Source organism: Misgurnus anguillicaudatus, chromosome 3, assembly GCF_027580225.2.
Source record: "Misgurnus anguillicaudatus chromosome 3, ASM2758022v2, whole genome shotgun sequence".
Taxonomy (NCBI): domain Eukaryota; kingdom Metazoa; phylum Chordata; class Actinopteri; order Cypriniformes; family Cobitidae; genus Misgurnus; species Misgurnus anguillicaudatus.
In genome coordinates, this window is record NC_073339.2 from 5,129,080 (window position 1) to 5,145,833 (window position 16,754).

Below are 16,754 nucleotides of genomic sequence, written 5' to 3' on the forward strand. Positions count from 1 at the left end.
CCCAAGTAGTAACTCTAATGTTTTATATCTATCTAAAATAACAAAAATGTGGGGTTTTCCCATTTTTGTTTATGTATATTTTCCCATAATCAATAAAAAGATTAACAACAAAAGTCTGATTCGGTATTTTCTATTAAAATAAAAAATATATCTTTCTAAAAAAGTAAACTTTCCTTCCTAAACATTATAAAGGAGGCTGTCCAATTCGTCCCTCAGAAGTGGATGATGTCAAAACACCTCAAACTTATTGAGTAGTGCTGCCTGTTTTTTTTTATAAAAATAAAATTTGGAAAAACAAGAAAAAATAAAATATTTTTAAAAATATTATGATGACTTTTCTGTAATACCACTGATCCATAATGTTTTCCTATATACATTTTTATTTTTTATATTTTTATTTATCTATTTTCTTATCGTATTTATGTATCTTTTCTGTTTTCTTATTTTATTTGTGAAACTTTACATGGCTTATCTATGTACTTTTATTACTGTAGAGTTTTTTTCTGTTTATTCTGTTTTATATGTTGTTTGAAGCATTAAAAATCACTGCCTGTTTTTTAATTTTATTTATTAAACAAAAACTGAGGATCTGCACGTTAGTTTCTTCCATTCACTCTTTAAAATCGCTTTACTGTCGCTGTGTCGCAGTTATGATAATAAAAAACTCCATCTGAATGTCAAATTCGCCTGACACAATAAGCGCGCGCGCCTCTGCCGGAGGAGTGACTGACAGAAGTGGGCGTGACCTTATAGGCGGGGCTTCCTGTCGGAGCACACACGCGGTTCCGTGTGCGTTTCATTCTGTTCGCGGAGGCCTTTAAACTACGCCCACATCAATTCGCCCCGCTTTTAGCACACAGCCACACACCCCAACCCACGGGAACCGAACGAACCTCTGTCACGCAATATCTTCAATCGCATCTCATACGGGTCATGACGCTGGAAGCGATCCGGTACCGCTCCGGGTCTCTGCAGATCCTGAACCAGCTGCTGCTGCCGCACGAGACCGTGTTCGATGAGATCCGCTCGGTGCGGGACGGATATGAGGCCATCAAGAGTATGAAGGTAAGACGGGCCCGACGAAACCTCTGTCCGGTTCGGTGCGCGCGCGTTCGGCGGTGCGCTGCAAAATCGCAACGCGGGGATGCCGAGCGGAGGCTCCTTTGTGTCAAACCCGAGCAGGGGGTCGCGCTTTTGTTCGCGTTATCTGCCTAATGTGCGTTTGATGTTAAGTCCGGTATACTGTAATGCAATAATACCGTTAATTGACCGCATGCGGATCTATTGGAGTGATGCTGCACGTCATTTAACTCTGTGAAGTGTCTGCTGTTATTTATGTTTTTCACGCGTCCTGCTGTCGGTTCTGGTCGTTGCGTCGCGTCTTGAACGCGTTCGGACGCAACGCAACTGAATGGGACTGAACGCTTTCACTGCTGACAATTTTCAATAAGGCTCCATTTGTTAACACACAAATGTTTCATTAGTAACTAAATAAACAATACACCACTTTAATTAATCTTTGTTAATTGTCATTTCCACATTTACGAAAATATTTACAAAATTAAAAGTTGTATGTGTTAACATTAGTTATGAATACTTCAGTTGATTCTGATTGGTCTCGAGGCCTGTTATCCTGCCATAATGCACAGTAATCATGACAAAACAATCCTATCAGTTAAAGCTGTATCGCCTAGGCCATGGGTCTCCAACACTGTTCCTGAAGCGCACCTGTCCTGCAGATGTTAGTTCCAACCCCAATCCAACACACCTGAACCTGCCAATCAAGTTGTTCAGGGCTACCTAAAAATTAGAGGCAGGTGGGTTGGAACGAATGCAGGACAGGTGTCCTCCAGGAACATGGTTGGAAACCCTTGTTATAGACCAATTTGTTAAAATAAAGGAACCTTACTGTAAAGCAGTGTTTCCCAATCCTGGTCCTCAAGGCCCCCCTCCCAGAAGGTTTTAGATGTCTCCCTATTTAAAACAACTTTCAACTTATCAGCCTCCTTTCAAAATGGTAAACATGTCTGCCTAACAAGCTGATGAGGTTAATCAGGTGTGTTAAATAAAACTAAAACCTTCCGGGAGGGGGGCCTCGAGGACCAGGATTGGGAAACACTGCTGTAAAGTGTTGATATGATGTCTTGGAAATGCAGTGCTCTTGACTTGAGACACTTGAGACAAAACATTTAATTCCCAAAATGTCGTTTAAAGGTTATTGAATAAGAATAATGAAAAAAACAATCCTGGAATGTTGTGCAATTGTACTAAAATAAACACTTAATAACTGTATGAGAGTCAGTGACATGACGTGCGTATTTTTGTGTCCAGAGGCATTATGTACTATAAAAATAATATGCATTTATGACACTTTATTCAGTAAAACCTATTCAGTTTGAATACATTTTTAGTATTTTTAGTAATAAATGCAGTTTTTTTAGTAACTTGTAAGATAGCAGTCGGGTTAACTGTCCTTACAAATTAAAAGTTTAAGACAACTGTTTAAAAATTGTGTTTAAATTATTAACAATTCAAAATAAGATACTCATTTTATGCTCGAAACCTTTCAGATAAACAAATTTCACAAATATCGAAAGTTGTTGGGATGTTAAGGATAATTGAAAAACATTTGTCCAACAATTTGGAAGTTCTCTAATATCAAGGTACAAGTACAATCATGGGACTTTTATTAAGAAGTTAACAAATATAAACACTAAACATAATATCACATCATCCAGTGAACGTAAAATAGTGAAATACTAAAAAAAGCCACTTTAATGTAATGCATACTGTAGGCTGGTACACTTTCTGTGTCAAGTGGTACAACCAGTGTAAAACTAGAAAAAGTGCTATTTTATCAAACACATCTTAATAGTATTTAAAAGTGTATTCATGAATTTGGTATGACAGCACAGCATTCATAGCCTGGTCCAACCAGACTCTCATACATTAATTTCATTTGTACATAGAGTCTGGCCACGCTCCATTGCAAAGCGTTACTTCCGTTAAGGAGGGTCCTCTGTTGAAGTTTAAAACTATTGGATCTGCCCAGAGTCACTCAGGATCAATCGCTGAAGTTTAGTCGTGACGTATATCAACTGCTGTGAATGCTCCTAAAAAATAAAAAAACATTAAGCTCAATAATTTAGGGCTGGATAACAACTAATTGCAACTAATCGTTTGCAGAATAAAAGTTTTTGTTTACATAATTGGTGTGTGTTGTGTATAATAATTATGTATATATAAACACACCACACACACACACACACACACACACACACACACACACACACACACACACACACACACACACACACACATACATGTATATATGTTTAAGAAGTATTAATAAATATTTAAATATGTGTATATACGTTTTGATATTTATATCTAATTTGTATTATATATTAATATAAATACTTAATATATACACATATTTTCGTTCAAAATTAAACATGCATGTGTGTGTATTTATATATACATAATTAATTATTCTACACAATACACACACATATATAATGTAAACAAAAACTTTTATTCTGCAAAGATATCATTTTGATGTTCCCGACTCAAAATTGTATTTCATTCTAGGAGCTTGTTTTGTCATTGATCTACAAGACTGACCCTTTGTTGTTTGCAAACACATAGTGACATCATAAAGGTGTTGATACATTTTTGTAAGCTCTAATTTTCTTTTTCCGACCATCCTAGTCCTGATTAATCCGGTGCATAATTAATATTTCGGGGTGGTGGTCTTCCGGTTGCGACGTCTGCGCCTCATTAATAGTCGCTGCTGCAAATATCTTGCATGAATTATTGATCAATCTGGGATTCAGGAGTCTTGGTCCTGTGCCAGATGCTGTCACTGTCGTGAGCGCTTTACTAATGGACAGGAAATGACAATCACACTGAACCTCGACCACTTCACGTCGACCCAAGAGACACAGCGATCTCATTCATCTGAAGAAAACACGGTTAACCAAGAGTCATTTAGGTAATGAGAGATATATGAAGGAATGTAGATGTCAGATTGGTGAGTTAAGGTGATGTCATGCTATTTTTAGATGCCACTGTGACATCATAGTTACTTGAGTTGGTTTGTGAAGGAAATGATGTCATAATGCGCTGAGTATGAATCATCTCATCTCCCTGTTACTCATTTATACAGATATTGTATTACAAACTCATTTCACTAAATATGAAAATAAACATGTGAATTCAATAGAGACTACATCCATCCAATACAAGCTATACCTTTTTATCAGTATGTATGTCCCCTGGGTTCGAACCTATGAGCTTTTGCGCTGCTAGTGCAATCCTCCACTACTGAGCAGGAGCACATGGTTATAAACTTTGGAATGGATGGGTTTCAAAGCGCTCGAGTAAACCCCCATGCAGATTTAAAATAATTTTCTGGGTTCGTCACATATAAAGCTCCATCATCTGTGTCTTGCCGTCCATTAGCACTGAAAGTAATTTCAGCTTGTCTCTGAAATTACTGTTGAAGCGAGGCAAGATTACCAGAGGGTTTAAAAGCTGAAACGTCCTTAGATAAATTCCTTCCTAACTATGTGTTCATTATTTGAACTGTAAAGTTGAGTTTTGAACTCTAAATTCAGAACATACAAAACATTACGATACACTGAAGTATTAAGTTTCAACATCTCTATCCGGTTGAGCTGGTTTATGACATTAACACATGTGTACGCATCTACTTAAGCAGATGACCTTTAGGAGTGGTAAATAAATGAAAAATCTTTCATGCCCTGCCGTTCAGACTCAGTCACGTGACCTTTCACCCCGCAGGTGCGAGGCGCTCCTGCTATCGCCATCGTGGGGTGCCTGAGCCTGGCAGTGGAGCTGCGGGCGGGTGCCGGTGGTGACGACCTCGTTTCCTTTATCAGGGACTCTCTGTGCCACCTGACGTCCGCTCGTCCTACGGCGGTCAACATGGGCCGAGCCGCCCGCGAGCTGATGGAGTTCACAGAGAACGAGAGCATGGAGAAGAACACAGAACAACTGAGAGAGAGGTGAGATGAAGGAGAGAAAATTATGAATGAAATTGGGGACCCCAAAATGTGTTTGGACTAGGGCTGCAATACGATTAATCGTGACTAATCGTTTTCAGAATTAAAGTTTTGTTTGCACCAAATATGCGTACTGTGTATAATAATTACACACACACATTAATATATATAAATACACACACGCACACATGTATAATTTTATATGTATACATGTATAATATATATTTTTAATATAAATTATACATAAATATAAAAATGTATATGCACATGTAAATATTTCTTAAATATATACTTGCATCTGTGTGTATATATACATAATTAATATACACAGTACACACACACACACACACATATAATGTTAATAAATAATATGTTAAATGTTAATAAATAATAATAAATAACCAAAACTTTATACTAATTCTACAAACGATTAGTCGTGATTAACCGTTTTGCAGCCCAATTTCGGACATTTATCAAACACTTGAAAAATTAATGTTGTCTTTGCATTAGATTAAAAAATATTCAAGAAGTGGCTTTGATGTTAAAGACCGAATAGCACATTGTCTTTTGAAAACATTGCATTGCTTTGATATATTTATCTAATGCAGTGGCGTTTAAACGGTTTATGAAGTGTAAATATGTTAATACTTTTTCAACAATATTTATCTTCAAACATTCCAAAAATAAGTGCAGTATTTGTTACAAAGTTTGTTACTTTTATCTTTTGGCCACGCCCTTGCTACAGTGTGATTGGCTGGATTGAGGAGATGCTGGAGAGAGACGTTAACGACAACAAAAAAATCGGAAACTACGGCGCCCAGCACATCCTGTCGGGAGTTCCACGAGATTCTGTTACAATCCTCACACACTGTAACACCGGAAGTCTGGCTACGGCAGGATACGGCACAGCTCTCGGTTAGTGTATATGCAATTAAATTAAAAGTTTTGATTGATAGCATTAATTAGCGTTTGTTTTGTCGTACTTGTTTAAAGAGGCTTGTTGCATTCAGTTTTAACGTGGAGGATGAAACAATAAACCATTTCAATGACTGTCTAATAAAGAAAAAAACTTTGTACAGAAGAAGAGTCTGTAAATCACCAATATCATCCATCTTTTTGTGTGTGTTGCAGGAGTGGTACGGTCGCTGCACACACTCGGTCGTTTGAAGCGTTTGTACTGCACAGAAACGAGGCCTTATAATCAAGGGGCCAGACTGACGGCATACGAGGCCGTCGCGGAGGGATTCCCCGCCACCCTCATCACAGACAGCATGGCTGCGCTCACCATGAGGGAAAAGGGAATCACAGGTATCCGAGTGTTTTTGGTTGCGTTTCTTTTCTATTAGAGCGCATGTCCGTCATGTTAACTTTGGTTTGTGTGCAGCTGTCGTTGTCGGAGCAGACAGGGTCGTTGCCAACGGCGACACGGCGAACAAAGTGGGCACGTATCAGCTGGCTATCGTCGCAAAGCATCACGGGGTACCGTTTTATGTGGCGGCGCCAAGCACGTCCTGTGATTTGAGTTTGGAGAGCGGTCGTGACATCGTGATCGAAGAACGTCCACCCGAGGAACTCACCAGCATCAATGGAGTTCCTGTAGCAGCACCCGGTAAGAACCATGGGCGAATTTTAATCGGATGTAAGCAGGATTTTTGGGGGGTAGGGTAATTGTGTCTCATAATGGGGCATTTGGAAAGCTATTTGGCAAATGGACAACAACAATCATTTCATATATAAAAAATGGTGCCCCCTTGCCGCAATTCCTTCCAAGGGCACTAAAACATCATTTGGACTTCGCCCTATACTCCACTTATATAAAAACAAAATCTTGATAATTTTCTCATCCCAATGTCATTCAAAATGTTTGTTTCTTTCTTCAGTTGAAAGTTTTTTGAGGAATACATTCTACAGTTTTTTATTTTTTACATATAGTGGATTTTATAATGCAGTAAAATTGCAGCTTCAAAGGGCTCTAAACCAGGGGTTTAAAACCCTGTTCCCAGAGGGCACCTGACCTGCACATTTCAGTTCCAACCCTAATCCAACACACCTGAACCTGCTAATCAAGTTGTTCAGGGCTACCTAAAAATTAGAGGGAGGTGTGTCGGATTAGGGTTGAGACTAAAATATGCAGGACAGAGGCCCTCCAGGAACAAGTTGGAGATCCATGCTCCAAACGATCCCAACCGAGATATAAGGGTTTTATCTAGCAAAACAGTCGTCATTTCTGCCAAAAAATAACTATTTTTTAACCACAACTTCTCATCTAGCCTTGTAATGTGCCAACTAGTGATGGGAGAAACAAAGCTTTTCGAAGCTTTGAATCAATTGAAACAGTTGCTTTGCAAATTGATTCAGTTTTTCAATGCGTTTGAAACACCATACGCTGGCGACGCCTGCTGGTCAAAATAGTGTAAACGCAACAAGATCTGTCCAAACATTTTACACTATTACAAACTAATAGCAAGACTTTTCTAAAAAAATATGTTTTTAAATTATTTAACTTTATTAAGCCATACTTAAAAGTGTATTATGTGTTTCTAGTTTTATTTAGGGCAAACGAATCATTTCAGAACTTACTCCACTTTTAATTATGCGCATGTTTGTCATTAAATCTCTCTATAAACAAAAGTAGGCAAACTGGTAGTGTTATTAGTCAGAAGGATAAATTATTTATGACCTTGCATAATAAAACTGACCCAAATCATATTAGACGCTGGTCATTTTGTGATCAACTCCCCCTAGTGGTGAATCATCGGATTTTCCAAAAACTTCTCGAAATCGTTATGACGTAATGAAGCCTTGTTTGCTAAAATCACGTGACTTGGCCAGTTCAAAACATGCTTCGAGCCAATGATTCGAGACAAAGGATTTGTAAATGTTTCAAAGCCTCATGAAGCAGTGCTTCGAAAGCAACCATTACTAGCGCCAACGTGACCTTATATATATTACGTAATTGCATCGAAAGGTCGCGCATGAGGTACTTGACTAAACTCTGCCCACAGGAATACGTCAAAGGTCACGCTGGCGCATCATATGGCTAGTGCAAAACGAGAAGTTGTGGTTTAAAAGTAAAAATTTTGGGGGGGCGAAAATGGTTTTGCTAGATAAGACCATTATGCCGTGGTTAGGATCGTTTAGAGCCTCGGTGCTGCACTAAAACTGCAAACTGTTAAAGGAATAGTCTACTCATTTTCAATATTAAAATATGTTATTACCTTAACTAAGAATTGTTGATACATCCCTCTGTCATCTGTGTGCGTGCACGTAAGCGCTGGAGCGCGCTGCGACGCTTCGATAGCATTTTATTTTGTACCACCAAACTTGCTCGTATAACTACTCGTCTTAAATAGGAAAAACGTTGATGTGTTTGGTCACTTCTAACTTTATCTCTAAATGGTACCATTGAATGAATGGGGCTAAGCTAAATGCTATCGAAGCGTCGCAGCGCGCTCCAGCGCTTACGTGCACGCACACAGATGATAGAGGGATGAATCAACAATTCTTAGTTAAGGTAATAACATATTTTAATATTGAAAATGAGTAGACTATTCCTTTAAGGTCCACTAAAGTCCACTATATGGAGAAATATACTGTAATGTTTTCATCAAAAAACTAAATTTACTTAATCATCAAAGAAAGACATAAACATTTTGGATAACAAGAAGGTGAGTAAATTATCAGAATATATTATGAAAGTGAAGTAATCCTTGAGCATGCAAATATTTTTAAGACATTACTTCGAATTTGGGTCAGAAGCGGTTTGTCAATATAAGTTCTTTGGCTTCGTCCATTTTTGCTTTTGAGAGAAAGGTCACGCAGGTCAGAGTTCAACAGACTAAAACTTCGGTATGCAGCAAAATATCTTTGCACAAGGTTGCATTTTCGACATGACGCCTTTTTTAACAGAGTTTAAACACCGTGTGAACTATGTTTGTAAGAGAACCATTTTCTTTAATTGTTGTAAATTGTCCAAATATTTTTTTCCTTTTTTTTTGGTTCCATTTTGCTGTTTGTTCCAAATTATGGAAATTAATATTATTAAAAAATAATAATCTACCATGTTCATTTATACCAAAAGTCAATTTGCAGTTTGACTCTCTACATATACAAATGCTACATTTTCTAAATTTATCCTCCTGTTAATTTTGGATCCTGTCTGTAAAACTGTAAACATCAGTATCTTTTCACTAGTTTAAATGTTCAAAGCTTTTTTAAAGAAAGGGTGAGAAAGTGAGAAGTACGATAAGTGTGCGTGACTCCAGGGCTTATGTGCGATTTTAAAAAGACGAGCTGTTTCTAATTAAACTCTTCTGATATAAGACTGGGGGCGAGCAAGGAGTGATACAACATGTGTGTGAACATGACAGAGACTAAAGCCTGAAGCATCAGATTAATTAACGCTGGAATTTAATAGCTGCTGTGTCTCAGGGGAGAGACGGCGTTAACTGACTGATCACAGACCAACTCTCAGGAACTCTCCCGTCTGACTCATAAGGGACAAATCCAGGAATTAAAAACGCTGTTCCCAGATCATTACAGAAGAGCAATCTTATGTGGGAATGTTACAGAACTATTTATCTATGGTATATGAAAAGGTAAAACGTATCAGATAAATTGGTTATATTAATAGTTCACAGGTTTACTGACGTTGGTTTCTTTTCACTACACACGACATTCATGACTGTCCGAATTTGCCCCCTAGTAGCAGTTGTAATGAATTTAGTTTGAACGTAATCCCCACCAACATGAGAAAGAAGCTAATTCCAGTAAAGGGTGAATTATGATCCATTTTTTACGTGGGCGTGAGGGTATAGTGTGCGTGACAGTTTGATCATCAGAAGAGTGCGCGCATACTGTATCATATTTTCGAAACCTCACGTACATAGTGTGAGCCTACCAGAGAATATAGTATGTAGTAGGGATAGGCTTTCAGATGGAGCAGCATTTACTACACAAAGCCATAGTTCACTAACAAGCTGGGCCATATCGCAGGCGATACGTCCACGATAATTAATGTGAAATTGCCCCGATTGTACGTGAACTACGGCTTTGTGTAGTAAATGCCACTCCATCTGAAAGCAGCTGATCGCGATTTACTTCAAATCACAAAACCAGCTTCACTGACGAAATGCGCAATGAAAATAACATGCAAATTATCACCCATCACTAGTATTTAGGAGATTCATTCAGTTTTGTCGCAACACGCATGTGTTGAACATCTTTGTACACGTACGATTCAAATAAACTATACTTTGCAAGGCTGTGCATTCGATTGTGCGCGTATGTTCATGTACACACAAAAAACTGACTATACTCCAGGCTTAATGTCGCGCGAGAGCCTTCATCCTACAAATATTCGCCATAATGGAATACATACATACATACATGAATACAAATGAATTCAACGATAAACAGCTTGGCATATATAAAAAAATATTAGGGAATGACAATATTTTTTGATAGAGCACATATTATATACATATTATAATAATGCATAATATAATGTATATTATAATCATGTATAATAATATATAATACAGAAAATATTATAATATAAAATATAATAATAATTATATTAAATTAATATATAAATAATAATAATAATTATAATATAATAATAATAATGTAAATTAGTGGGGCGGGACCCCCAGGGGGGGCTCGAAGCGACACCAGGGGGGGCGCGCGAGACCTCAGGGAAAATACTTTTTCAGGACATTACATCTCAATCACGCTGATAAGCCGCTTGTGTTTTTTATTATTATTTATTGATTATATTTATTTTAATTTAATAAGGATTGACTTTTTATTTTATATGCAAATTGATGCATTTTAAGTCTTTTCTGTTACAGACTAAAGAACAATGTTAATAAAGTTATTCTTTGTTGTAAGTTGATCAATATTTCTTTTTTTGTGTTTTCTTTTTGTGTTTTCTCAATGTTAATAAGGATACAATGTTTTGCAGATGTGTAATTTTATAGACAAATTATACTATTTACAGTCGCGGCGGAGAGTTGGGGGGGGGCGCGAAATGTTTACCTCTTCCTGGGGGGGGGGGGGCGTGCCAGAAAATAATTGAGAAGCACTGCTATAGCCTAGTATTTAGCATACGTGATTATTGCATACGAGTGGTTTTCTTGAATGTTTGCGTACATTTAGAAGATATTTTGATACGAAAGTTTTTGTTGAATCACGATTTGTTCATGAAAACATTTTTAGGTGTTACCAATTAATTTAAAATGTAAAGTTTTTCACCTAAATTTTCACTTAAGAAGTGAAAAATTTTAGTTAAAAATTTTAAGTGTTACCAATCAAAGTAGATCTAACTTTCTAACTTTCACTTTTTTTACAGTGCATGACACTTGGATTCTAAAATTTAAAGTAACCAAATATTCTAATTCTTTCTCCATCTTTCCTCTGTTGTCCTATCCGTGGCTGCAGGTATCGACGTTTGGAACCCATCGTTTGACGTAACCCCTCACCAGCTGATCACAGGCGGCATCATCACCGAGCTCGGCGTGTTCCTGCCGTCCGAACTCCAGGCCGCTCTGACGGGCAGACTCACCGCTCTGTAAGGCCACAGCGCCCCCGCAGGCACGGGTGTATCACTGCACCTTAACCACCTCTCAGCTCTCTTTCATCTCTCTTATAATGTTTTCACCTCATTCTGGTGGAAGCGGCACCTTTAATCACACACAAGCGACAGCACCGAGGTGTTAACAAGATATACGCACGTTCAGTTCAATGTAACACCTACGACGTGAAGTGGAATAACACCATGTTACACAAATGTACAACCCAGGGATGCTTGTAAACACACACACTCACTCACATACATGCATACACAAACTCTTCTCTCTGTCTGTACAGCTCATGTGACCTCTCATGTCTTCGTCTGAAATGTTGTGAAACCTCATTTTTTTAGGGTTGGGGTTTTAGCGCTCCCTTTTCCGTTTTGGCTCGTTTTTAATAATATCAGGGTGAATCTCACAAAACATGCTGGATCGTATTTTACTCCAAAAATTGAGAGCGGAAAATAAAAATGTTTTGCAATGAAGAAAATAAAAAAGGCTATGGTAATGGTAACTATACACCGTAAAAACTACAACTAGTTGCCAGTAACTTACTGTAGACTTTACATTTATGTTATTTTCTGGCAACAGTTTGTTCAAAGTTAAATGAACATGAAACATTTTCAGTCTTTATCTTCTACAGTAAGTTACTGGCAACCAGCTGCATACAGCTAATGTTTTTACAGTGTACTTCTTCCTAGATTCTCATTACTATAATGTGAAAAATATATATTCATAAGTATTTATGCATATATAGCAGTAATAGATGTAATGTTTGTAATCTATCATCGTAATGCAGTATTTTTATTGCAAAATAGTAAAACAGTTTATTAAGGATAATGGTTGAGAATATAAAACTTTAAAGTAAAATTTCAGGATGATTTGCAATTTTAATTGGTGATTACATTAACTTGCATTAACTTAAAGGAACAGTATGTAAGAAATGTATATCAATTAATCATAAAATGTCCCTGATATGTCACTGGACATTAAGAAATAATATTCATTTCAAATACCTATATCACTGACAACAGTGGTCTGGCCAGGATATTGTCATTTAAAAAGTGGAGTTGCAGCCCTCAACTGATGTTTATGTTGTCATGTTGTGTATTGGCCACCAGTTGTATGATTGCAGTACCAGTTTTAGCCACTAGTTTTGTTATTGCAATACCAGTTTTGGCCACAATCCTACATACTGTTCCTTTAATCCTGAAGATTAAATTTTCTGAATGTTATTCATTCATTTAATGACCATCAATATTGAACATTAAACTAGTGATGTTTTTTTTTTACATTTTCTATACACCGAGCTCAAATTCATTGCATTTTCCTGTTCTCTTGATTGACAGGATATATCGGCCATGACTATTGCCGATTTGAAACTATCGGCCGATAGTCTGAAAAATTGCTTTTATTAAAATTGCCATTGGTGCATCTCTAATTAAAATACTTTAATTCTTACTCTTGATTTAAGGTAAAATGTGACCTGTGTTTCTGTGAGATTCACTCATCATCACAGAAATGGTAAATGGTGGACAACCATTGAGTTATTAGGAACATTCATAAAATTCCAAACCTGTCTTGGGTTTAAAACCGTTCCTAAGTGAACAAATTTCCTTTAAAGGTCAGACTCTTGGTTAGTTAGATTAGATATGTAAATCGATAAAGCTTAGCTCATTTTAAATAAGGGCTGTCCTTGAGAGTGTACATATTATGTACAATTTAGCACGCAACGTTAACGTAAACGCCAAATTTATAGGGGAAGCGCCGAATACATTACTGAATCCAAATATGTTATATTAACATTAGGAAGTGTTTCGATTACATCCAGAAATATAAGGAGTATGTCACTTTCAATGCAACGTTATATTATTGCATGTCTCACGGGTTATTAAAGTGTTATAAATCATTTTGAAATGGTTGATCTACCTTTAAAGGAAAATGACCAATCAGTGGTTTGATTTTGAAGGAATGTTCCACGTTCGATTTTCGATCGAAGCCTCGGTTTGCAAGAACAAACATAAATCCGTTTAACAGTATTGCACATACATTTAAAACATACAAATAAAAACATTATTCTACGGAAATGGGACTTGAGGTTTCTGGGTTGATCCATTTCTGATTTCCTTGTTGTGTATCCTTGCACGTCTCACGCAAACGTTTGTTACTTTTGTAATGGCCGTGACCAGAGTTTGCACAAATTAATAGGCAATTCTTTTGGGCTGGCTATACAGTTCATTGTTTATTGCGTGGTATTGTACGTTCATGTTCGTTAGTTGTTGTAGTAAACAGAAGGTCAAAATTATTTTTCATGGTACTGGACATTATGCCACAAATGATTCACTCAACCAGACCATTCCTTTAAATATTACATTTTATTTGTATAGCACCTTTCATAGATAAAGCGCAGCTTAAAGTTCACAGATCAAAGTAAAATAAAAGTATTTGGGTAGTCGTATTTGATCAACGCGTATAGAAATGGTGCTATGAAGCTAGACGTTAGTCAATACCTCAGAAGATCTCCTCTAATAGTACTTCCACTTTGTTTTGTAGTGTGTGATGTAATTCTCTGTTGTATTTATTTACACACCACCACCACCACAAGCATGATAACACATACACACAATCAAGCCTGGGTGTGCTTTTACATAGCAGCTCATAGAGGGTACATGTGACTGATCTTGGATCAGACCTCTTCCGGACCCCTAACGCTGTGTGTTTGGGTGCAGATCTGATCCGGGATCAGTGCCGTGATATGGTCAGGGCTTCTGCTCCGTGTTACTGAATGTAACCCTCACTGCCTTACGAGACCAGCACAAACACGCCGCCCACTGATGTCTGATTGGCTGCCTGAGACGGAGCAACGCCCCATCTCAGAGCTTTGCTGCCACCTATGGCTCTTTGAAAGCAACATAGCAACAAGATATAAATAAACAGGATTTATCTAATTCTTAACGTTCTACGCATCATTTTTTCTCATTAAAGGAATAGTTCAATCTAAAATGAAAATTAGCCTATATTGTACTCCCCTTCAAGCCATCCTAGGTGTACATGACTTTTTTTCTTTCAGCCAAACACAGTTCGAGTTATATTAAATAATATCCTGATTCTTTTTTTTAGCTTTATAATGTGATTGGATAGTGCCCCATTCTTAACTTGACATCACGGCATAGTTTATAAAGTTTGAAATATACATTTTCCTTACAAAATTCATCGCTTTGCCTCGGAAAACATGTAATAACCGTATGGATTCGTTTTTGATGGTTGAGTGCTGTTTTTGTAGCTTTAAAAGTGGGGCACTATCCAATGCCATCAAAAAAGCTAACAAGATCTATTATTTAATATAACTCGGACTGTCTTTTGCTGAAGGATAAAAGTCATGTACACCTATGGCTTAGAGAGGGAAAGTAAAATATGGGTTAATTTTTTATTTTAAAAAGAACTATTCTTTAAATTTTGATGATAGCTTCAGATCACACATGGTTTTGAATGGAAATACTTATTTTTATGGTTTAATCTGTCTTAGTTAAGAGATGTAGCATCAAAACACTCGGAGCAGCTGTAAATGTGTCAATTATTCTCCATTATTAAAATCCTCTTATTTTGTCATAATACAGCTCGGAGAAAAACATCTTTTTGACAGATTAATTTCAATCTTGGACTGAAACTATGAATATGGAAGTATGGAAGAGTCATTCTAAAGAAGTATGCATATGATGTATGCATTAAATGTAGCATTGTAATAGATCATGCGTGTGTAGTTTTGTAATGTTCTGGAGGTACGAGGTTTTGTTCGACTTCACATCATGTTTTTTTACTCTGTGAGCTGTTGATTTCTTTTATGTATATTTATACACTGTATATCCATAAATTGTGATTCTTGGTGATGAAACTGTTGTTTAAAAGCTTTTATTGAGAGGACCTCTATAGACAGGACAGGCCACTCTGAGATTGAGAGAATGAACAAATTCTAGTTGGATCTAGAAAATTTAAAGTTAGGTTATGATTGCACAGATTCAATTACGAAAGTATTAAATAATAAAAGCTAGATTTGTTCAGTCTGGCTTTGAAACACTTAACACGCATGGCATTGACGCTATCTAGCAAGTGGCCAGTTTGCAACTAGGCTGTTCGGCCGAAGCTGTGAACTTGCATAGATTAGTCAGAAAATGATAGTAATGCAGTGAAAAGAAGCAATAGATTACGTGTTTATTTGACGCCAGACAATCTAAATACAGGAAGATGCATGCATAGACAAAGCTAAAGGCTTCAGATCAGCTTTAAAGTTTTAGTTTGCTCATATTTTTTCATGTGCTTTAGTGTTGTGTGATAAACTTCTCACAACATCTGGTGCCAAAACGACAATGTGACTGTGAGATGGGAAATGTGATGAGTGGACCGATGTCAGTCTGTGAGGACCTCTTTGTGTTTCTGTTCTTACTACTCTGATTGATAATAATCACAACTTGGTTTGATTTTGTATTCTGTGGAAATAGTTGAAGAAAAACTATTAGGCTGGATGTTTTTATACATATAAATATAATGCTGTATACAACATGCATAAATTGAGATGTCTCTTCCACATCAGAACAATAAACAGAGAGAAACAAAAATTGTCTGTCTTTATAATAATTGATGTCATCTGTTGAGTTGTTGGTCATATCAAATATCAAAACAGATATTTATATGTAATAATACTAAATATTTATTCAGACTTTATGGGCGTATCTAGCAAGTTGCCACTGTGTTTCTGTAGTTTAACTAGTAGAGCATTACATTAATATATATTTAAAACAAATATACAAACACTTGAACATCCATATCAAGCTAGGAATTTTAAGAAGAAAAAACTATATAAATGTCAGTGCTTTTAAAGCATTATGGGGCGATTTCCCAGACAAGGTTTATTCTAGTCCCAGGCTTCAATGCATGTTTGAGATACCTTAATTTTAAAACATCTTGCCCTGACTAATTTTAACACATATCAGTGACATTGTTTTCTCTCAAGATGCACACCTCTATTGTTTTTTGTAAGGTATGTTTGTAAAAACTTCTTAATTATTTTAATATAAATAAGGCCTAGTCCTGGATTAACCTAAACCCTGTCCGGGAAACCGCCTCAAATGTTTTATTTTGTTCCAAAGGGTTTGTGTGT

At 36.8% G+C, this 16,754-nt stretch overlaps 1 protein-coding gene across 2 annotated transcripts; it reads left to right on the plus strand.

Moving 5' to 3' along the window:
- Positions 1 to 761: 761 nt before the first annotated feature.
- mri1 (methylthioribose-1-phosphate isomerase 1) lies at positions 762 to 16,212 on the plus strand. 2 transcript variants are annotated; one of them, XM_055204189.2, is made up of 7 exons: positions 762 to 1,065; positions 4,807 to 5,030; positions 5,773 to 5,942; positions 6,159 to 6,335; positions 6,412 to 6,636; positions 11,469 to 11,598; positions 12,949 to 16,212. In XM_055204189.2, the coding sequence occupies exons 1-7, from the start codon at positions 934 to 936 to the stop codon at positions 12,962 to 12,964; spliced, it is 1,074 nt and encodes a 357-aa protein (XP_055060164.1). In that variant the 5' UTR covers positions 762 to 933; the 3' UTR covers positions 12,965 to 16,212. The 2 variants fall into 2 exon arrangements, with proteins under 2 accessions (XP_055060164.1, XP_055060163.1); XM_055204188.2 differs by having other exon boundaries at positions 763 to 1,065; positions 14,329 to 16,212.
- The last annotated feature ends 542 nt before the right edge of the window (positions 16,213 to 16,754 follow it).